Raw genomic sequence first — 24,917 nt, 5'->3', positions numbered from 1 at the left:
CTTTAGGTCAGTCCCCCTAGTCCCCTCCCTTGAAATGCTTCCCTTTCTATCCCCTCCCTTTTTATGCTCCCTTCCCCTCCCCCCTCTCCTTCCCTCCCTTTTTGTACTCCCTCCCCCCACCCCCTCCTTGGGTTTCCTTTCTTTCTTGCCCTAATGGATAAGATAGAATTCAGGATCCCACTGGATCTAGATGTTCTTCCTCTCAGATTTGATTTCACTGAGAGTAAGGTTTAAGTAATTCCACTTCACGCTCTCTTCCTCTCCTTCTCATATGAGAGTTCTTCCCCTCCCCTTCCCATGTGTATCTTTATATGGGAAAGTTTATTCTATTGATTCCCCCCCTATTTCTTGAAGTTAATCTTAGTATTCTCGCGATTCCTCCCTCCCTTTTCCTTTCTTTGCCCCAACTTTCCCCAAATCTTCTTAATGCCCCAATCTTTCCCTATGCATGATTCTTCTAACTACTCTTATGATGATACAATTTATGAGAGTTACACAAAACATTTTCCCCACATATTAATATATATAATTTGATGTAAATGTAGTCCTTATAGAAGAGAGTTTGACTTAAAGAAAAAGATAAGATTTATCTCCTTTTCCCTTTCTTTCATATTTACCTTTTCATGTTTCTCTTGCTTTCTGTGCTTGGATATCGAACTTTCCACAGAGCTCTGGTCTTTTCTTAGCAAATGCTTGGAAATCTTCTATTTTGTTGAATGCCCATACTTTCCCCTGGAAGTATATAGTCAGTTTTGCTGGGTAGTTGATTCTTGGTTGGAGACCCAGCTCTCTTGCCTTTCTAAATATCGTGTTCCATGCTTTGCGGTCTCTTAGTGTGTTAGCCGCTAAGTCGTGTGTGATCCTTATGGGAGCCCCCTTATATCTGAAGCTCTTCTTCTTGGCTTCTTGTAGGATTTTCTCCTTTACTTGGAAGCTCTTGAATTTGGCAATTACATTCCTAGGGGTTGTCTTTTGGGGATTTAGTATAGAAGGTGTTCTATGAATCCTTTCTATTTCTATTTTGCCCCCTTGCTCCAGAACGTGAGGGCAATTTTCTTTTATAATCTCCTGTAGAATAATATCCAATTTGTTGTTTACCTCTGGTTTTTCTGGGAGACCGATAATTTGGAGATTTTCTTGTCTCCCCCTGTTTTCCAGGTCTGTGACCTTCTCAGTGAGATATTTTATGTTTTCTTCTAATTCATTAATTTTTTGGGTTTGCTTTATTGCTTCTTGCTGTTTTATCATCTCACTTTCTTCGAGGTGCTTAATTCTGGTCATTAGGGACTGGTTTTGCTTTTCAGCCTTGTCTGCCCTTCTATTGGATGCTTCGAGTTCTTTTTCCAATTGAGCATTCTTATCTGTCAGACAGCTGATCTCTTTCTCCCATTTTTCTTTCCAGGTTTCCATCTTTTGGATAAGTTCCAGTTTGAGATCTTCCAGAGCTTGTTGATAGTTTCCATTTTGGGAGGCGTGTTCTGAATTTTTTTGGATTTCCTCCTCATTCTCCTCTTTTCCTTGGGTACTTCCACCATAAAAGTTTTCAATAGTCACTTTTTTCCCTTTCTTCCTGGAGGCTTGATTTTGGGCCATGTGAGCCATCCCTTTGGTGGTTTTATTCCCCTTTCCTTTTTGGTCTGGGATCTGGGTTATATGTGTGGTTTTTCTGTGAATTTAGGTTGCTTCAGACTAGTTCTTCCCAGCCTCCAAGGTTTGTTAGAGCGCTGGGTCCCTGATCACAGCCACACTGCCCAGGTGTTCAGCTCCACCCAGATAATCAGCGCGTGGACCGCCCTGGTGTTCAGCGCAGCCCGCCCCAAGTACAGCTCCGCTGGATTCTCCAGTGAAAGCGCCCTGAGACGTTTTTTCCTGGCAGTCCCCAGATCCCAAGGACCCTGGAGTTCCCCCCCCAAACAGAGACGCTCCCCACTCACTCGCTGTCCCGGTGAGCGCTCAGGTAGCTCACTCTGGTTTAGTGGGGGAGGTGGGGTGGGGGAAGGGCGGCTCAGTTCACTTTTCTGTGCAAGCTTTTCCTTCTTATTTTAGTGTGGAGATGTTCAAATCCCACGTACCTTTGCCTCTGTGGGGTACTGGGGATTCCTTTTGTTCCTCCAAAGGTGATTTTATGCTCCTTTGATGTAGTCTATTTCGTTCGGTGCTGGGGAGAGGAAGCGTGTGGCGTCTAGATTGCAGCCATGATTACCCGGAAGTCTCCCCATTTCTATTTCCCTACAGAGAGTAAGATAGATTTTTATATTGAACTGAGTATTTTTCCTCTGGAAAAGATTTTAGAAATCAACTATTCCAACCTAATCATTTTTTAAATGTTTTTTTTTCATTTTACCTCTTATTCACCTTTTCCCCAGTGGGAAAAGGAAAAAAAGAGAAACCAAGAAAGTATGTATAATCAGGCCCAAATAATTAGAGAAGTAATATTTTTCTTCTAATCACAAAAAAACTTTTTCCTTCAATCTATACCCCAAGTCTTTCACTTCTAAGTTGGTAAGTGGACCGTATGTTTCATCATGCAACCCAGTCATTTTGCAGATGAGGAATCTGAGTCCTGTAGAAGTTATGTGGATCTTCTCCAAGTCAAATAGTTAGTAGCAGCACCACAATTTGAATCCAGATCTTTTGACTCCAAATCCAATGTTCTTCCTGTTATACTATGCTGCCTTTCTTTTATGAAAGGTAATTAATATTTTCTAGCTTCTTTGCTGTTTTATTCTTCAGTTATTTATGTTTAGTTAATAATTTTCCTTGTGATATTTGTAAGCAATTTTGAAAAAAACTTATTTTCTGTCTTAGAATCAACACTATATATTGGTTCCAAGGCAGAAGTGGTAAAGGCTAGGCAATGAGGGTTAAGAGACTTCCTCAGGGGCACACAGTTAGGAAGTGTCTGAGGCCAGATATAAACTTAGGACCTCCCATCTCCAGGTTTGACTCTCTATCCACTGAGCCACTCAACTACCCTCTCTTCAAGGTCCTCAGTAGGAAAGTGGGGATAATAATTGCACCTATCTGGGGGCAGCTGGGTGGCTCAGTGGATAGAGAGTCAAACCTGGAGATGGGAGGTCCTAAGTTCATATCTGGCCTCAGACACTTCCTAGCTGTATGACCCTGGGCAAGTCACTTACCCCCCATTGCCTAGCCCTTACCACTCTTCTACCTTGAAACCAATACATGCTATTGATTCCAAGATGGGAGGTAAGAGTTTTAGGGGAAAAAATAATAATTGCACCTATTCTCACGGAACTGTTGAAAGAGTCAAATGAGATAATATTTTTAAAAAATATTTAGTACAATGCCTGCCACATAGTTGGTACCATATAATTATTTTTTCCTTCCCTCCCCTCCCTTAGTTCTTAATAAGTGCTTGTTACCTTGATTTTGCATCTGTCTTCCCCAGGACTTAGAGGCTATGCTCTGCCTACAGTAGATACCTAACAAGTCTCTATTGAATAAATGGTAAACGAATTGAGTGAATTGGGGTAATAATGCTTCTACTATCTACCTTCAACCATAGATATGCTTGTGAAGGAATTGGCATATTAAAAAGAGCAATCAAAATGCGAGGTTATTTATATTATTATATGTTTCTAATATGGCATCTAACTCCAAAGACAGATAAGATTTACTTGTTTTTCTTTTCAAAAATGTTTGATCTTCTTTTCAAACAGGCCATTGGAAATGCTAAAACCACTCGAAATGACAACAGTAGTCGCTTTGGAAAGTACATCCAGATTGGATTTGATAAGAAGTACCACATCATTGGGGCCAACATGAGGACCTACCTGTTGGAAAAGTCCAGAGTTGTCTTTCAGGTGAGGGTGACCACTTGGGGATTCTTCAGGGAGATCCTTTCCCTGCAGTTAGTCAATCAGGAGATTTTTACTAAAAGATTGCTATGTGCCTGGCTTGTGCTAGATATTGGGATAGAACAGAAAAGTGAAGCAATCCCAGCTTAAAGGAAGTTGCACCATGTGGGGAGAAATATAGTTATATAAAAGCTATTATATATGTCTGTATTTCTCCCAACACACCATAAAAATTAAATTATCTCTAATAATAAAATATTATATTTTCATGAGGTTTATTAAGGATTATTAGAATTCAAGGAATAAAGAAGATACAAATATATAACCACATGCCCATGGATGATTAGCCCATTCAGAATCCCCACGCTTAGCTTACTTACTACATCATTGCAATGGAATGGAAGAGAGAGAGGTGAGCGTTACTGCCAGTTAAATACTGATTGAGATCTTGCCAACATGGATTCTCAGGTGAGATTATAGGGAATTCTGGGAAATACCAAGGACTTCTAGGGGATTGAAGTCTAGGGTTCAAAATCTCTATTTTTACAACACACAGGCATACACACATATATGGAAAGAGAAACAGAGAGAGAAAGAAAGAATAAACTGTTATTTAGGGCACATATAGTGGAGTACATTTATTCAATCAAGGTTTCTTGAAGGAAGTAAAGAGACTTGTCCAAGGTCAGGAAAGGAATCAAATCCAGGAGTAAGAGAGGAGACTCATCACTGAGAGAACTAAAGAGCAATAGGAAATGCCATGAGCTCACTTGATTTAAGGTAGAAGCAGATTTATTCACTGCAACCTTCTTCGGCATCTCAGATTCTTCATTTATAAAATGTGAATAATATTATATGCAATGTCATACCTAAGGCAGACTGGCACTATACACTCACACATACACAGTAATTTCCTGGAATAGAGAGAAAAGTGGACTAGCAACTGAGGGGATCAGAAAATATTTTTCCTAGGGCAGCTAGGTGCCTCAGTAGATAGAAAGCCAAGGCCTGGAGATGGGAGGTCCTGGGTTAAAATCTAGTCTCAGATACTTCCTAGATGTATGACCTTGGGAAAGTCATTTAATACCAATTGCTTAGTTCTTCCCTCTCTTCTGCCTTGGCATTGATACATAGTATTGATTCTAAGACAAAAGGTAAAGGTTTAGAAAAAGAAAAGTCCTTTTTATAGGAACTGTGTACTAAAGAAAACTATAGCTTCCAAGAGGGAGGAGGTTGAAGAGGAAATTAATTCCTAGAATGCAGGGCAGCCTGTAGAAACATGTGGAAATAGAGATAGAATGCTATGAATACAACTTAGGAAGTTAGACCAGTTTTCCTGCAGAGTAAAATGAAATAAGAAGAGATATGTATACTACAGACGTGGTCTGGAGCCAAATTGTGAAGGGCTTAAAAGACAGAAATTACTTATCTTTGATCTTAGAGATTATAAGAATCCACTGGAGATTTGTGAGCAGGCAAATGACTATGCTTTATAAATATCACTTTGATAGCTATTTGGTCTATGAATAGAGAGTTCAAGTAGGTGACGTTGTGGTAATCCAGGCAGTAGATCTTGAGAGACTAAAATGGGGTAATTGCTATGCCAGTAGAGGAGAGAATGGAGAAGTGCTTTCAACCAAAGATTCTCTTTTTTTATTTAAAATTTTTACTTTTAGTTTTCAATATTTTCCTCCTTCCACTCCTTCCTCCATTCATAGATAAGAGGCCAGAAATATGATATTCATTATACTTATGAAGTTATTCAAAACACTTCAACATTATCCATGTTGCTAAAAAGAAGTAAGGAAAAATAAATAAAGTAAAACAATATGCTTCAGAGTCCTTCACTTTTTTTTCTGGTAGTGAATAGCAATTTTTATCATGATACCCTTGGAATCTCCATGGATCATTCTATTGATCAAAATAGCCAATTCTTTCACAATGATTATTGTTATAATATTTCTGTTGCTGTGGAGAATATTTTCTTAATTTTCTTAATAGAATTTCTTAATTCTATAGAAATATATTCTTAATTTTGAGTCTGGACTTATTTTTTTATTTGAAAATTTTATTTCAATATAATGGGTTTCATTTCTAATAATGTAACCACATTATTTTGAGGAGTCTCTTTTTACCAGACTTCCAAAGGGGAAAATCACACACACACACACACACACACACACACACACACACACACACACAGAATCCCTACCCTGGAAATAATATGGACACAATTTATAAATGGGCTAGATATCAGGGAAGATGGAGAATGAGTCAAGCCTAAGGTCATGAAGCTGGGTGACTAGAAGGATGATGGTGACCTAGAAAGATATAGTTATGTTATGAAGAGAGGAAAGTGAGTAGAGAGTTCAAAAGGAGAAAATAGTGATTTCTTTTTTCATCTTTTGAGTTTGAGATATCAATGCGATATCCAATGAGAAACGTCCCCTTCTGAAGAGGACCTGAAGCTCAAGAGAGAAAGTCATCTAAATAGAGATTATGAAAAGCCCCAAAAGATTTAATGAGATAATTGAGAGAAGAGAACCTAGGATGGAGCTTTGGGATACACTGTTAGATGCTAGGATGGATCACCATTGGTATGGAGTGGGAAGGGACCCTGGAGGCCATCTCATCTAATTCCTATCTTTGACAGATAAGAAAATAGAGGCACAGTGAGGAGATGTAAATTTTCTAAGGCCATGTATATACTAATTGTCAAAGTTGGGATTTTAACCCAAGATCCTCTATTTCTAGAACCAGTTTTCTTCTCATTGTAAGTGAGACTCCCAGAAACATATGAATCTAATACTCTTTTCCCCTAAGTTATTGCTTTTTATTCTTATTCTTCCTTGGATAAAAATTGTAAAGTTAGAAAAGTAAATGAAATTTTTTCTAGTAATTTTTTTACATCAAGAATTCCCTCCTAAGCCTTCCCATTCCCAGAAATAATTTTTTTTAATCATTTACCCATAGAATGCCTTGGATTTAGGATGCTAGATTTGTTTGTAAGACTTCTTTCTTTTCTTTCTTTTTGGTTGTTGTTTCATTACAATGTGGAGCTTTCAGAAATAAGGTATCCAGTATTTTGGGGATGGATGTTTCTGGCACCTCTGCCAGCCTGGCACATAATGGATGCCAGTGGAATGGGAATCTGCTTCTGGCAGCAGAAATTCAGCTGGAGCTTCTATCTGGACTGTTTCTGAATACCCTGGCTTGGCCCATAAACTTCTAGCTTTCCTGGGCTATGAACATGGCAGAGCTCAAACAACCAGATGGAGAACACGAAAGACCTTGTTCTTCTTTGGGCTTTTGCCTACCTCAACTCATGCTTGAAGTTGGCAACTCTTATTTCCACTCGTGTTTGGATTTCTTTTCTCAGCAGTGTTCATGGCACATTGGTCATCAGTGTTCACCTAATGCAAATGTTTACAGTGATCATTATGTGCTGTACTTTAGCTCCTGTTTTCCTTCCTTTCTCTTGTGGCACAATAGAAGAAACACTGAACTTGTGGTGCTAAACATTGAGTCCCTTGGCTTGAGTTCATATCCCAGATCAGACAACTGGATGTCCTCCAGCAAATTGCTTCAATTCTCTAGATTTCAGTTTTCTCATCTGCAAAACAATGGGTTTGGACTAGATGATTTCTGGACCCCTTTTCACATGTGAGATGATTTTTATTCCATACTTGACCAGATTGCATTTTTCCTAAGAGGATATAAAGAACATGATAATTCCCCTATATTCTGGCCTGATCCAAACACCCCTGGAATTTTCAGGCAACAGAGAGTTGTTAAGTAAACAAAGACATGATACAATGAAAAGAGCACTGGGTCTGAAATCAGAAAGCTTGAATTCAAATCACATTTCTGATGTTCATTATGTCTGTGTCTCTGAGCAAGTCAGTTGACCTCTGTTTACCTTAGTTTTCTCATCTGAAAAATGGGGATAATAATATCACCTAACTCAAATGGGTGTTGTAAGGCTCAAATAAGCTACTCATTCATTGTAAAGTGATCAGCATGAGGCCTGAGACATAGTCAGTGCTACATAAATGTTAGCTATTATTATTCCCATTATTACTTAACTTCTCTTGTTCTCAATTTGCCCTTTTATAAAATTAGGGCATTGGACTGCTTTCTAATAGCTATAGATATATGGTCATATCAAGGGTAGAACTCAGAGGTGGGAAATGAGTGAGAAGTGGGATACTTTTCCCAAAGCACTTTTCCAAAGATTGAACAATAGGGAGGGGGAGGAGGAAGAGCCAAGATGGCAGCTTAGTAGCAGCAAAAGCTAAAACCATTCTGTCAGTCCTTCCAAACCAATCTTTAAAAAGCTCCTCAAAAAGACAGGAGTCAAAAACCAACATTAAGATGGAGTGAGGCACTCTCCTGATGAACATAACTTGAAAGGTAAGCAGAGGAAGTCAATTTTCATCAGATATGGGGAACTGAAAGCAAAACTGCATACAGGAGTGCTAGCTGACCTCTCCCCCCATCTACTGTGCCAGGTTCTGAGACTTCTTGAGGATCCCGGGACCATGGATACAGCAACAACAGAGCACCCCATGCCCCAGACCCACCCCTTGAGTCCCAGGTTCTTGCACAACCCTGCAGTGAGGCTCACAAGTCCATAGCACTTGGCCTTTTCAAGCCTGAGCTAAGGTGAAGAACTAGCCCCAGGGCAAAATAACTCACAGTGCAGAGCCCTGCAAGCCAGCAACAGAGAAGACAGAACCAGCAGCTTTTGGAATTCCCAGTCTATAGGCAAAAAAAAAAGGCTGGGAAAATGAGCAAACAGCAAAAGAAACACTTAACTTTAGAAAATTTCTATGAAGGTGAAGAGCAAAACACAGAGTCAATAGGGGAGGGAAAGTTCCAAGTAACCACATGCAGTACTTCAAAGAAAAATAGAAATTGGTCTCAAGCACTGTGAGAACTCAAAAAGGAATTCAAAAATCATATAAGACAGGTCAAAGGTAAATGGGAAAAGGAAATAAAAGTAATGCAAAAAAAAATAAGAGCTTAAAAAGAAAAATTGATCAACTGGAAAAAAGGCATAAAATTAAATAAAGAAAAGTTTTTTTTATCATATTAGAAGAAATTATCCAAGAAAACTGCCCTGATATTAGGGTAAAATAGAAATTGAAAGAATCCACAGTTCACCTTCTATAATAAATTCCCAAAAGACAACTCCCAGGGATATTATAGCCAAATTCAAGAGCTCCCAGGCAAAGGAGAACATTCTGAAATCAGCCAGAAAGAAATAATTAAAATATCATCAGAAGATCCTACCAAAGTATGAGAAATACATACATAACATAGTTGAGAAGTGGTATATAGCAAGTTCAGGCAGGAAAACAGTTCTCCAGAGAAGCGTAATCAAAAAGGTATAATAATTTAGTAATTATTATAGTAATCAGTAATTTTTATCTATGGATAGAAAATTTTAAAAGTTTTATTGCGTATTCTCTTGAAATCATATAGGATTTGTAATTTTGTCTCAATGTACATAAAGTTTTCACATGTATATTATAGGTGTAATATCATATATAATATATGCATGTTATGTGTGTCCAATATATGTATATTATATATAAATTACACATCAATATACATATATGTTCATTTATTTACATATGTGTGTATACACACATATGTATTTCACTTTATTCTAACAACCATCCTGTAAGTTATTATTATCAGCGTCACATAGCTAGTAAGTGTTTGAGACAGGATTGAAACTCAAGTCTTCTTAAACCCAAATGATTGACCTTTTTACCTTTGATTTCCACCTTCAAACTAACTAAATTCATGGCCAGTCTCTTTAAAATGATAATGTAATGGTTAATCTCAACTCTATATCCTTCTCAAAGTTTCCTGAGTTAGGTTTTTTTCCCCTAGTTCTTGATATTCAAAAAATTTTTCTTGCCTTATTAACTTAGTTGCCCTTTGACTTTCCATAATGCCTTGCTCCATATTGATGCATAATGAATGTCTGATGAATTTTCAAAGAAGCATTTCTTTAGTTCAAGGTCTGTCTCTGGTTTTTAACACCACTCTCTTTGTCTACCAGTGCAGCAAAGAAAATGATTTACCTGAGGGTTAGGTATAGAATGAGCATTTGATTCAACAACATTTATTAAGCATTTATTATGGGCAAAGCTCTGAAGATGCAAGGACAAAAAAAAACCCAATCCGTTCCCTCAAGAATCTTTCACTGTAATGGGATGAATATAATGTGGTCACAGATAAAGAAATACAAGACAAATTAGGGATATACTGCTTTGACAAATGGAGGTACCAAGGACACTTCACCTAGAAAGCAGCACCTGAGACTAGCCAAAAAAGAAGACAATTTTTGAGAGGCAGAGGTGAGAAGGGATTGTATCCTGGACACAGGGCATCATGGCTTATGGGAATGAACAAAGATGGCCTGTTGAGTTTGAAGGAATAGTGTCCAATTTAGTTGAAATCTGGGTTTAAGGAAAATCTTATGAAATAAGACCTTGAAAGGTAAATTGGAGCCAGTTTGTGAAAGTCTCAAGAACAGGATGAAAAGTTTGCCTTTTTTATCCTATGAGAAATGAACTACTGGAAGAATTTGAGTAGAGATGGGACCTGTAAGTTATAAAGACTTTTTTAGTGGCTGTATGCAGAGTGAAGTGAGAAAAGAGATTAAAAGTAGGGAGAACTATTAGGAGCCTACTGTAATAGTCTAGGAAGGAAATGATGAGGGTCTAGATTAGAATGATAGAGAAAAAAGAGAATATTTGAAAATGTTGTGAATAAAGATTTGGAAGAAATTGGATATATGGAGATAGAAGTTCAGTGAGTCAATTATCACTTGTTAAGCCTCAAAAATATGTTCATGGTTGTGATAAACACCACAAGTAAAGAAGTTCTTTCCCTCAAGGAACTCACAATCTAATGTGAGAGGGAAAAGGAAGAGAAGATAATTCTTAAGTTATCAGGAAGTATAGTTGAGTCCTCAGCAGAAATAGAGAGGTTTGGCTGAAGGGTGGGTTATGAAAGAGTTTGAGATACCAGCTTCCAAAGAGATGTTTGGCAGGCAATTGATGATCCATTTTGAAATTTAGGAAAGAGTTTAGAATGAGCAATGCAAGCAGATGAGATCACCAGGGAAGAAAGTGGGGAAAATAAAGGGAGTCCAGCACATTGCTTGGGGATGGATGGGTAAGGATGGAGTAAAGGAGAAGCAGCAGTTTGACACCCAAGAGAAAAAGAGCAGCATCAGGCAAGCTACTGGAGGAGTATATATAGGAAAAGTCAGTCAAAGGTGTCAAAAGTTGCAGAAGAGTTAAGAATGATGAGACCAGGGTGAGAAAAACCAAACAACTTTAGTTTGAGCAGTTGAAGGATTTTTGGTAACTTAGGAGAGAAGTGTGAGTCAAGTAGTTATAGTTTTGTAAGTCAAAGAAGAAGGTGATGACAACAGAGTCATAGGTGAGGAAGTTGAGGTAATAACACAATCTTACCTTTACTGGGGTCACTTAGATCCCTTATTGCCTCAATATCTATGACTCCTTATGGCAGCTGGGCTGCTTGCTATTCATTCATTCCTCCCTGGAAGACCTTTAGTTCTCTGTTCCGCCTCTCTAAACCCCATCTTTCCTTTAAAGTCATCTTTACTTCATAAAGTTTTCTATGATTACCCAACCCCAAATGATATATTTGCCTCCTTGGAAACCCTATAAACTTCTTTAAGCTTCTCCTTTGGCTCTTCATATAATTACTTCTCTTGTGTTTTTCTTTTGTCTCCCCAGCCAAGAGAGCTTAAAAACCTAGACCTCATACCATTTCATACTCAGTATCTTGCCCAAGGTAATTTGTAAGAATTTATCATGTTGATTAACATGACCTTTTATTAAACAGCAGCAATGATCTCTTTAGAGCGGAGAATCAAATTCACTTCATGCATAAAGTCATTTCAAGAGACCAGGGATGGGGAGCAGTGAGGTGGCTCAGTGAATTGAAAGCCAAGCCTAGAGGTAGGAAGTTCTGGGTTCAAATTTGGCTTTAGACAGTTCCTCACTGTGTTAGCCTGGGCAAATAACTTAACCCCTATTGCCTAGCACTTTCTGCATTTCTGCCTTGGAACCAATACACAATATTAATTCTAAAATAGAAGGTAAGAGGTTTTATTTTAAAGGGGGTCATGAATAGAAGATAGTTCCTTGATGGAAAATGGACAATCTGAGGCTGAGAGTGGAGAATGGCCTAATATGAAGTGAAGGAGATTGTGTTCACCATTCGATACATCATACAATAGATAAAGAACCTGGATGGTGGTTTCCCCTAAAACAGCTTAACTTTCTTTTTTTCTCTTTCAGGCAGATGAAGAAAGGAATTACCACATCTTCTATCAGCTCTGTGCAGCAGCCAGCCTTCCAGAGTTTAAGGAACTTGCACTCAGTAAGTAACCTTCATGCATATTGGGAACTCCAATTGGTGCCATGACAGGCAGTACATTGATAGTACTTTTTATATCTCAGACTACTACCATCTGTGTAGTAGTCAAGATGTCTAGCCTAAGGAGCAGCTCAGTGAATTGATAGGCCTGGAAATGGGATGTCCTAGGTTCAAATCTGGCCTCAGATACTTCCCAGCTGTGTGACCCTGGGCAAGTCACTTAACCCCCATTGCCTAGCCCTTACCTCTCTTCTACCTTGAAATCAATACATAGTATTGCTTCTAAGATGGAAGGTAAGGGTTTAAAAAAAAAAGACTTCTAGCCCATACAAAGAGGTATAGTTGAAAGAGCACTGATTTTTAAGGACCTGGATTCAAATGTTCCTGTGATGCTTATTCTATGACCTTGGACACCTAGATCTTAACTTTCTTTTCTGTAAAATAGTGGGATTAGAAGAATTCTAACCTAACCCACCTCCTGACTGAGAGATGAGAGACTAGAGATGTAGGCTGAGGCATATCTTTTTTGCCATGACCAGTGTAAGAATTGTTTAGCTTGGCTATTCATGCCATTATCAGCTTTTTTCTTTTCTTTCTTTGAGGTAGGGAAGTGGGAAGAGAGAAAATAAATGCTTCATAATTGATAAAAAATAATGCATAAAAACAGGAGATTGGACTAGATGGACTCTAAAGTTGTTGGATGGGCCTCTGCCATTATTGAACTCTGTGACCTTGTGCCTCATTTCTAAACTGAGCATAACAATATCTTTCCTTTCTATCCATTACTGAGTGAGCACTTATTAATGGATTGTTCTGTGCAAGGTGCTACGTTTGGCCCTGGGAAAACACAATCAAAAATGGGTCCATTATTGCCCTCAAAGAGCTTCCATGTTGATGGTAGTACAGAGCCATTGAGAGGATCACTTGAGATGAAGGTTCTACATTGAATTCATTATGGTGACTGTAGAAGACATCCCATTCTGGACACTTGGAGAAATATTTCCTCACCAGTTAGGCTTCGAAAATTGTTTTGATGGCAGCATTCCAGTGAGCATTGCCAATGGGATTTTGTTTAAGATATATTTTTTAAAACCGTTACCTTCTGTCTTAGAATAACTAGTAAGTATAGTTCCAAGGCAGAAGAGTGGTAAGGACTAGGCAATAAGGGTTAAGTGACTTGCCCAGGGTTACACAGATAGAAAGTGTCTGAGACCACATTTGAACCCAAGATCTTCCATCTCTATACCTGGGTCTTCATCTACAGAACCCACCTAGCTGCCCCCTCCAGTGGGATTTTTATACATACAGTCAGTCTGTCTTGTCTGTCTGTCTCTCCTTCTGTCCCTCTCTTTGTGTCTATCTGCCTCTCTCTCTCTCCCTCTTCTTCTTCTTCCCCCTCTCCCTCCCCCCCTCTCTCTCCCTGTCTCTCTCAGACATATTCAGGTGAGGAGGATAGAGAAAGAGAAGAAAGAAAAAGGAGGGAAGGAGAAGGAAAGAAAGGAAGGAGAGAGGAGGAAAGAGAGAAAATAAGTGAGTGACTTTTCCTAGGAGCTCAGTGAATCTCAAAAAACATCCATAAAACACAAATGGTGTCACTGAAGATAAAAGGCAAGCTTAGAGCAATGAATCCATAGAAAGATGAGCTTTAGTTGGAACAACAATGGCATCTGATCTATGCTGAGCAGCTTGTAGCTATTTTGGACACTTGTGCTCTGACACACATAAGGGAATAGAATTAACAGCAAAGAGTGTCTCTTTGCCTGGCCAGCAGGATGAGTCATCAGGGGTGTTTGATTGACAAAAAAAATGAAAAAACAACACTTCAGAGATGTCAGCATTTGGGGAGCAGTTTAGGGAAGTTTTCAGGTTTTACTTCCACAGATTGAGCCAAAGTGACAAATGCAGATCCCAAAATATAGGACTAAGATTTGTTTTTCCAGGATTTTCTCCTTCTCAGGTGAGTTTTATCAAGTACTGCTGCCCATCTAATTACTAGTGATCACCGAAAATATACTCATCAGGTGTGAAGGTCCAAAAGTCTTTCAGTCATGTCCAATTCTTGATGACTCCATGTGGGGTTTTCTTGGCAAAGATACTGGAGTGGTTTACCATTTCTTTCTCCAACTCATTTTACAGATGAGAAAACTGTAACAAACAGGGTTAAGTTGTCTTGCCCAGGGTCACACAGCTAGGAAGTGTCTGAGGCCAGGTTTGAACTTGAGGAAATAAGTCTTCTTGACTCCAGGCCTGCCATTCTATCCACTGTGCCACCTAGCTGTCTCTAAAAGACTTAAGAATTACTTTTTTTTTAAATTAAGTTTATGCTTTTGTAATGTCAACTTCAAGTCATAATTCTGTGTAGGTGGATGGGAATTTTTTTTTTTGTCAAGCATCCATCTAGTCTCTCCCTCTCTCAATTCTATCTTCCACATAGCTGCCAAATTGTTATTCCTAAAGCAGACCTGACCATATCACTTGCCTACTCAGAAATCCTTTATGGCTCCCTATTACCTCTATGATAAAATGTAAACTTCTCCTTTGGCTCTTCATATAATTACTTTATTGCTAAACTTAATTGCTATTTTTTTACTTAATTATTTTCTTCATTGAATTTTGGCTTTTTTGCCACACTTTCCTTGATTTCACTTGGAGGCTGTTTCAACAAAAAACTTTCCACAGAAGTTTATTTCTTCCTCCTTTTCAGAACGTTTTGATAATGTGTGAAACAAGTGTCATCACACAGTTCCAACCCTTGACCTGTTGCAACTTTTTCTGGTTATGTTTTTTCAATAAACTGTTTAATTTTTTTCCCAAATCTTCAACATTTCCTTACTCTCTCTATTATGCTAATGACCTCATCTACCTCGGGCTCCTCCCATAAGTAGAAATTCGTAATTCAAATATCTGATCCAAATTTAAAGCAAAAAATCCTTATCAGGACTGCTTATATCTCAAATTGCTCATGACTTAAGGTGCTCAAGTATCAAAGTACCATTGTACATATATCTTGTACATTTCATGTATTTATTGTCCCAGGAACATGTATTCTCTCATCATCCTAAAATTCTCCTTGGAACTGTCTCACTGATGAATTTGTTTCCCTGACATCTCATGCATGCTTAAAACATTTGTTGTTCAGTCATTTTCAATTGTGTCCAACTCTTCTTGTCATTTTCAATTTGTGTCCAACTCTTCATGACTCCATTTGGGGTTTGCTTGGCAGAGATACTGGCGTAGTTTTCCGTTTTCTTCTCCAGCTCCTTTTACAGATGACAAACTAAGGCAAACAGGGTTAAGTGACTTGCCCAGGGTCACACAGCTAGGAAATGTCTGAGGTTAGATTTGAACTCAGGAAGCAGAATCTTCCTAACTCTAGGTCCAGGACTCTATCCATTTGTATCACCCAGCTACCCTTGCTTGAAATGTTTTGAGCATTTGATAAAAGATTGTTGACTGATTGATTAGTACAAAGGATTCATGGATAGAGCTGAATGAGGAAGATAGGGGTTTTAGTCCACTGGCTCTCTCTTTTCTATCTGCCCAAATCTTCCCTTCCTATAAGGCCCAGATCAAGTCTCACTTTCTCTCTGAAGATTTCTTGAACTCCAGCCTATGCTAACTTCTCTCTCCTGTGCCCTCCCATAGCACTCAGTATTATGTGCAGCACAATTTAGCATTTGTTTCTTAATTGTTTTGCATTCTCTTCATTCATGCCTATTTGACTCTTTTATTAGCAAATATTTACTAAGTGCAAATATGTATGGAATGGGTCTACTACCTACCAGATGCAATGTAGGAATAAGATGAGCTAATATTTGTTAAACTTTTGGCAAACTTTAAAGCACAATAGAAATGCTGATGATCATCATTATTATTGTGGAATAAACATTTATCAAGTACCTACTATGTTTCATGCTCTGTGCTAAGTGCTTTACAAATATTCTCTCATTTGATCATCATCCTTTTTTTTCAATGCTTACCTTCCATCTTGGAATCAATATTGTATATTGGTTACAAGGCAGAAGAGCGGTAAGGGCTACGCAATGGGGGTTAAGTGACTTGCCCAGGGTCACACAGCTGGGAAGTGACTGAGGCCAGATTCAAACCTAGGACCTCCTTTCTCTAGACCTGGTTTTCAATCCACTGAGCCACCTAGCTCCCCCCTACTTTTTTTTTTTATTAAAAGGTCACTGATAAAATTTTCAGTTTCAAATGATGAAATTTTACAATATCAGGGACTTTTGTGAGAAGAGCTTTCTTTTCTGGGTCTTCAACAACCACAGCTGGAGCACCTGCAGGGACCTTTGCCAGGTCATGTATCCATGGGGGTTGTTTACTCAGATGATGGCTAAAGAAGGATGGAAGCACTTCTATTTCCAAAACTCTTTTTCTCCATCAATAATAGCAACTACAAAAAGATTAAATGAATAATAACAGTACTCATATAGTGCTTTAAGATTTACAAAACATTATATGATAAACGAATCAGAAAAACAAAAAACAATGCTATTTAAAGTCTTGGAGGAAGGTCATTAACGACACATTTTCATCAAGGGAGGTTACTTGCAGGAGGTGTCATTGTCTCTTAAGAATAGTTAGACATTTCACAAACTGGGTGGGAGAGAGAGAAAAATTCCAAGAATTGGCATGAACAAAGCAGGAGAGCCCAAACTATTTCTCCAGATCACAGATGAGTCTGGGGTGACAAGCATACAGAGTTGGTGGAAGAAAGTGGTGGAACAGGACAGTATCAGATTGAGGAGAGCATTCAAGACTTGATAGTGGTATTAATGTTTTACTCAGTTGGCAAAAGAAAGACATGACCAGATTGATGCCTAAAAAGGACTATTCTGATATTGGCATGATTGGAGGTAAGTTATTGGATAAAGAAATTATAGTTAGGAAACTATTTCATTAACAGTGGTGATTACAAATGAGGACCTCTATCAGGACAATGGCAATGGGCTTATAAAAGGAGATGTTGAGAGGTGCTACAGAGGTGTAATAAACAGAATTGTGGATTGAATGTTATGTGAGATGAGGAAGAAGAAAGACTTAAAAGTAACATCAGAGTTTCCACTTCTGAAGATCAGATGATTATATAGACACTTGTTTAACAAATAATGGCCCCATCCTTACTGGATACCCCGTTTTTCCCAGTAAATCCATTGTAAGTTGAGCAAAAGACAAGCAATTAGAAAAAAAACAAAGTTCCATCATGCCACATTCTTTGTAATCCAAAGGAACAGGTGGAGGTGAGAAGCTTAGCTTTTGTGATGAAGAAAAGATTATTTCAAAGGGCTAGTTTTGTGTGAAATGAACAAATAACAGCGATACCAGTTTGGGTATAATTGGACCATTTTGTCCTGAGTACAACTTTAAAGTAATAGGAAACAATCCCTCTTAATTCCTTTCCACTTATGTTGTGTATTGATGTGGAAAAATGACTTTTCCATGATGCGTGCCTTGGAGTCATGCAGAGCTTTTTGGGCTTCTGAATAAAATATTTCAAAATAACTTAATTTTGTCAGTAACTCATACCCTCATTTTCATTTGCCATCTAAGTGCATCTTAGAGCTAAATGAGAATTCTTTACTGTGCTCTTGTGCCCTGACAATAAAGCTTTATTAAGACATTACAGCCTGAAAGGGCTGAATCTTATCTCAAACACTTAGCAGCAGAATAACTCTGAGAAAGTCATTTAACTTCTGGTCCTGAGTTTCATCTATAAAATGAGGGGAGTAGACCCTGGGAAAGTCATTTACCTTTTCTGTGCCTCAGTTTCCTTGTCTGTAAAGAGGGGATAATAAGAGTACCCACCTCACAGAATTGTTCTGATTATTCAAGGAGAAAACATGTAAAGTGCTTTGCAAACCTTAAAGCAATATATATGCTAGTCATTATTATTGACTTCTACAATAATAATGTCTATTCCCTTGTTCAGGTGTCTTGGTGAAATTCCTTTTGGAAGTTCTTACTTTATAAGTCCCCTGAATTAACCTCCTAACTGAATTTCATCAACATTTGTGCAGAAAGTACATCTATAGGGTTAATCTCTGCCAGGAAGACCTAACTGGGATAACACAGTAGAAAGGAAGGCATATTGCCCTCTTTCACCATGCACATGCAATTCAAACTTGGAGGTCATGCTCATACCAAAATCTTAATGTGGCTCAGATCCAGAAGAATCACTCTAGATCCTATTGATCCATTTAGGACAAAATGACACTCTGAGGTGAAGGTAGTTTTTGGTATTCCTCCATATCATATGGCTTTCCTTTCTCTGATCCCATTGGCTACTTTCCCCCATACTGAAGTACCCCACAGACCTAGAACAGCAGTATCTTCTCCCAATCTTTAGCTCTAACACTTTTTGTCAATGGATTCTCATCATCGATAAGGGTTCTGTGGCAGTATAAATGATGTTATAGTACCTCTATATGCCTTAATAAGAAAAAAATGGATAGATGATCATGCTAACTTGATCGATACTTATTGTCTCTTTAACCTAAATTATTTGATGATGGATACTCTAATCTTTAGGCAACACATGGTATGCAAAGCGTGATAGGACTTAATAACTAGGAAATTTGCCACTAAAATGGAAATAAGGCAGCTAGGTGGCACTGGAGTCAAGAAAAGGCATTTTCATGAGTTCAAATGTAACCTCAGACAATTACTAGCTATGTGGCCCTGGGAAAGTTACTTAACCTTGCTTGCCTCAGTTTCCTCATATATAAAATGAGCTAAAGAAGGAAATGGCAAGTTACTCCATATCTTTGCCAAGAAAACCCCAAATGGAATCATGAGGAGTCAGACATGACTGAAACGATTGAATAATACAAAAATTTTTTAAATGAGAGAGCATTCTTCTTGACTTTCAGGACCATTGCTCTATCTGCTTTACAAAACTTCCTCTAGATCGGAGGTCTTTAATTTGGGGTTTATAAATTTGTACTTTAAAATATATTTGATTCTGTATTTCAATATAAGTTGTTTCCTTTATAATCCTGTTTTATTTTATTCATTTAAAATTATTATTTTGAGGTATCCATCAGCCTCATTGAATTGCCAAAGTGGCCCATTGACCAAAAAAAGTTAAGAATCCCTGCTCTAAGCATTCTCAAAGCACATGTTAATCATGTAAAAAAAACTTACTAACATAATTTTGAAATGGATAACACTTCACAGAGAAGTAGCTGACAACAAGTACATGCCATTGACTTTGTCACATGTATCTGAAAGTGATTTATCTCCATAGGGAGCCTAGGAAACACTTAAGATAAAAAAAACTGAAACAAGATGCCTTCTTTGTGCAACATCTACATTGGTACAGTCAACTCTTTCTTCAAAGAATTTCTGAAACATTGCGTAGTCATTAAGACTTGGTTATGGAAAAGGAGATTTATGATGGCAACTCATCAGATCATTGCTGCCAGAAATTTCAGAAAGGCTATCCTTCAATAGCCTGAACTTCTTGATCAGTTCAAATTATGCAGGAAAACAGTAGAAACTGCATAGGATGTGACTTCAGCTTACCTATAGAATTTATTGATGCTTAGGAATACATAATCAATAGGCCAGAATTATATATCTTAATCATTATCTTTCTTGGACAGATTTTTCATACTACAGATATAAACTCCAAAATATTTTTGAGATTTCCATAAATTGACTTACTGGAACCAAAGTATCACAGATGAAACTTTACCTACAGCTATACAGACATAACACCAATTCATAAGGAGGACATTTTAATAGACATTATTGTACTGAATATGCTTAATCTCCAATTTTTACATAGAATTAAAAGAATCCAAAATAAAAACTTATTGAAAGAAATGAAGACCATTTAGAGGAAGGGGGAAGTATATATTTCCTCCAGTACTCTTCTTCCTGTTGAAGTTTTCCCTGAGGGTGCCTTTGAATTTACAGAAAATGTACCTACATTCAAAAAGTTTCACAAATCAGTCATTTTATATGCCTGTGCAAAAATTTGACAAATAGTAAACATAAAGGAATAATATGAAAATGCCTCATCCCAGAATCATTTCTTTCTGAACACTGTCAAATGTAAAAGTAAGAATAAAATTTCATCATCATTCCTGACTTCTATAAAGAGAAAAATCAGTCTTATTTTGTGTTTTAATCCATATTTTCATGTATCATATTTGCTTAAGGGAATACTTGTTATTGGTATGACTTTTTTTTGCTATTTTGTATTATTTAGTCATCCCCCCCATTCTATCGATGTACCTGAATCAGAAGTCTTTTGTACTTTGACTCTTTTGCCTTCTAGTATTGGAAATGAAATTCTAGGAATAAGATGTAGAGGGAGGAGAGATTCTTTGAATTATTACATGTAAACTTTGTGTGTGATAACACTTTTTGACACCACTTTTATACTTTTTCCTCCTTCCTGCCCCCCACGATAGCATGTGCCGAGGACTTTTTCTATGTCTCTCAGGGAAGAGACACAGCTATTGAAGGTGTGGATGATGCAGAAGACTTTGAAAAAACCAGGCAGGCCTTCACTCTTCTTGGTAAGGTTTCTTTCTTTCTTCTTTCTCTCTCTTTTTTTTTTTGGTGGGGGTGAGGCTGTTGGTGAAAACAGGAAAATTATATGGGGAAATGGTCTTCTAAAACATCTTTTGGGAAGAAGATCTTGTAAGAGGGAATGTTCTATTTTCTGGATCAGATATCAAAGGATTCTAGGGTTCTAGAGCTACAATTCTAGGTTATGGAGAATGGATACTCCATTTAATAAGACAAAAAAGTTCAAGGATTCTCATAGTTATTCAGAAATGTTAGCTTCTCATCCCTCAGTCCAGGGAAGCATCTGGGGCTCTGAGAGGGGCTCTTTCAAGAAATAAATAAATGTTCAGTGAAATTTATTATATGCTTCCTCTCTCCATCAAAGTATGGGTTTGGAAGCAGCATAGGGAGAAAACAAAAATAAAAAGAAACCCTCAACTGCTTCTTGGATGAGCCAAAATTTGGAATCACAGAGAATATTTGAGCTGGTAGAGATCTTCTGAATCTATCAAATTCAGCCTTTCACTTTGGAGGGTGTAGGAAATCCTCTTCAACTAGCTGGAATTGATTATCATCCAGCCTCCATTTCAGCACTCTCAGTAATGGAGAGCTCCCTCCTTTTGTCCTTCTTTAATCTGTATCATTGCTGACTTGTTGCTCTGATTGATTAAATACATTTCTTTATGTTGAACAAAAATCAGTCTCAATTGGTCTTTTGGAGTCAGGCTATTTCTTACACCTATTCAACTGTCTGAAGACTATGATTATGGCTTCCCTTCTCTTCTCTTAGCTTTGCCATTCACTAACTGCATGACCTTAAAAGAGTTATTTCCCTTCTTTGGACTTCAAATTCTTCTTGTGTGATAATACTTTATGTATATTATCCTACCTGATTCTCACAAAAACCTTTTGAGATAAGTGTTGTTATTACTCCTCATTTTATGGATGATGAATAATATGTTTCAGAGGCAAGATTAAAAGTCAAATCTTCGTTATTCCTTATTCAGCACTCTGCTATCCATTACTCCAGGTTGCCTCCTAAAATAAAGTCCAGGGCCTTTCCTCATTTTAAAATTCTGTTATTCACTGATTCTTAGTGAATATTTATTTCACTGATGGATTTCCTCTTGATTTTGTCAGATAGATATTTCTAGAACACAGTTGCCAACTTCCTTTCTTCTTTGCAGCTCTTTGAGGACCAGGGGATGATAAACTATTCTGCTAAGCTATGATTTTTAAATTCCTAATTGCAATCAAAAAAGCAATCTTCATCATGAATTAATTTTATTATAACTAAAAGTGAAGGTAATTTTTCAATTCAAACAATACTTCTGGAAACCTACAACCAAGAAATTACCTTGGTCAGTCTATGGGGAGAGATTCATGAAGGGCTTCAACTAAATTCATTCAACTAAATTGATCCTTAATAGGACAATTGAGGATGTTTAAATGTTCTTATGAAGTTTTAGAGGGTAAGAAACTATCATGTTTACCCCCAAAATGCAGCTGTTGGAGAAGGGATGCTGGTTTGGAATGACTATACCACATGGCTAACCAAGGGTGATATTTCTTAACTTGGAACTAGGTCTGAATTTTGCACAGCAAGCAAATCTCTTTGTAAGGAGAGAGGAAAATTGAGATCTCAGCTGTTGAAGTCAGCAGATAATGTTCCATTTCCCCAGTAGCTGAAGGATAGATTTGAATTGTTCTCCTTCCCTCATGTTTTCCTCTGCATTTTCCCTACTCCAGCACTACCTTCTTGTGCCCTTTTATTGCAGATTTGGAGGGAGAAGAGCATAATGTGTAGGGGTCTGAATGACACATGTCATGACTCACTCCAATATTACCTTCTGCTTGTAAGGTCAGAGACAAGGTCTTTAAAAATTGTCTTTTTAGCAGTCCTGCTGAGCTGAAATTATGAGCCAATACTTGAAGAGGCATCATTTTTTTGAACTCTCTAGATAAAGAAACCTAGTGTAGACTCCTGCTGAAAAACCTAAACAAACAGTAACTAAAATGCAAAGGATACTAAACTCTTAGAGCAGTTCCTAGCTTTAATAGCTTAAAAATTCACTGAGACTTTAGGGATACCCAAGAGTTGACCATTATTTAGTGTTTTTCATTTGTGTATGACTCTCTTGACCTCATCTGGAGTTTTCTTGTCAAAAATACTGGAGTGGTTTGCCATTTTCTTCTCCAGTTCATTTTTACAGATGAGAAAATTGAGGCAAATGGGGTTAAGCAACTTGCCTATGATCTTACAGCTATTAAGTATCTGAGATCAGATTTGAACTCAGGAAGATGAGTCTTTCTGACTTCAAACCCCATACTCTATCCACTGTATAACTGTATAACCATCATCCCCTTGCTCCCCAGAGCTGGAAGTATAACTCTAATGTGTCCTGACCAATACTGTATAGTGAGATTTTAACTTCCCATAAACTGGATAATTTACTATTCCTAAGGCAGCCTAAATTTGGCTTTAACATTCTTATCACCTTGGTGGTTCATTATCCCATTTCTGTCTTTCTGAGGTAACCTCAGTAAAGGATTCCAAGTTACCTTAGGGACGTGTCACAGCAGTGGATACTTATATCATATCTAATATGAATTAGAGAGAAAGAACAAAGAACATTGAAAAACCTCAATTAAATGAATACTCTCAAGCCCCAGAGCTGCCTCCTCACTGCTGCTTTAGGCATATTGGGGAAACCTTCAAAACCTACTATGAGCCTGGAAGCTTGAAGTATTACTTTACATAAGTAGAAGTCGGGGCTTTGCTTCGGGGGGGGGGATGAATTTGTCTTCAGTTCTTTTTCTGAGGCAACATTCCCTAACTAGACCATATAAGTGGTGCTTTAACCTGCCTTTATTTGACCAGTTCATTGAGATACCATGTAATGCCATATGCTCTTTTGACCCTTGAATCATTTAAAGAAGGGGGGGCAATGAAAATATTAATCAAAACTAGAATGTGATTGCTTGTGTGGGTGTAAGTATATTATTAACTTCCTGAATGATCTGTCACACTTTTTTTCCATCTTAGCTGGCTACTTCTTGTCTAATAGCCTACATGCAGAGAATACAAACTCATTTCCTATTAGCCTAAGTGGAGGTTGGACTTTGCTCCTTTAAAAAAAAATCCTATTATGAAAGCTACAAATGTATTTTTTTTCATTATCCATACCTGGTGGTCCTATATTCTCCTGGAAAACTAAAATTTGACTGTGTATATTTTTATCTACATTCATGAAAAGATGTATCCAAACCATGTTTAAGGTGTACTTCTGATAGGTATGGTTTAGCAAGGAATGGCTTGTGAAGGAGCTGACAACTGGCTTGCCATCAAAGCCCTTATCATAACAATCCCCCAAAGAATCCCTGATAGCCCTTTAGATGTGTGTCACAGATGTTTGCCGGAGATTATATTTGGAGAATGATTATTACAGATAAATTACCTCTCTTTAGAGAACCATAAAAATGTCCTTAAAACCTCTAGTTGAAATGAAGTCCAAGATGCATCTGCCTGATGACCACCTATATTTTGCTTCTAAACAAGTTAAAATGCTCCCTAAATCTAGCCAGTCTGACTCAGGTGGCTCTAGGTGAAGGTTTACTAGTTCATCTCAGGAACCTTTTTCACCTTCAGTTCTATTCCTTTGAATGACTATTACCTGTCAAGGGTCTTCAAGATTGCGAAGTTATGGGCTCTGAACAAAATTCACTCTCTCACTCTCACTCTCTCTCTCTCTCTCTCACTCTCACTCGCTCTCTCACACACACACACACCCTTTAAGACAGTAAAAACCTCCGGTGCTGTCCTGCCATGGAAATTGGGAATAATTCATTACTTCCCCTTTACCTTTTAGGAGTGAGAGAGTCCTATCAGATAAATATTTTTAAGATAATTGCTTCTATCCTGCACCTTGGAAATGTGGAGATTCAAGCAGAACGCGATGGAGATTCCTGTAGCATATCAGTGAGTTGAATGCCCCCACTATCTAGAATGATCCTTACAATTTATTGTGTGGCTATAGATTTTATACTGCTCATGTACTATTTTCCACTCAAAGAATATGAGGAGTTATTTATTTCTATCGATAATGTTTTCTTAGCCTGCATTTTGAC

The 24,917-nt window shown here is 37.8% G+C and overlaps 1 protein-coding gene across 2 annotated transcripts in view; it reads left to right on the top strand.

The window, feature by feature from the left end:
• Window positions 1–24,917, top strand: part of MYO5B (myosin VB) — a 571,959-nt gene that overhangs the window by 310,107 nt on the left and 236,935 nt on the right. For both annotated transcript variants that reach the window (XM_007486667.3, XM_007486668.3), the window contains exons 6-9: window positions 3,684–3,827; window positions 12,176–12,257; window positions 20,690–20,797; window positions 24,659–24,768. In XM_007486667.3, coding sequence (XP_007486729.1) covers window positions 3,684–3,827; window positions 12,176–12,257; window positions 20,690–20,797; window positions 24,659–24,768 — 444 coding nt within the window. The remainder of the gene's footprint in view (window positions 1–3,683; window positions 3,828–12,175; window positions 12,258–20,689; window positions 20,798–24,658; window positions 24,769–24,917) is intronic.

This window comes from Monodelphis domestica, chromosome 3, assembly GCF_027887165.1.
Source record: "Monodelphis domestica isolate mMonDom1 chromosome 3, mMonDom1.pri, whole genome shotgun sequence".
Classification (NCBI taxonomy): Eukaryota; Metazoa; Chordata; class Mammalia; order Didelphimorphia; family Didelphidae; genus Monodelphis; species Monodelphis domestica.
The sequence above is the reverse complement of the archived record's forward strand: the minus strand, read 5'-3'. Positions and strand labels throughout refer to the sequence as shown.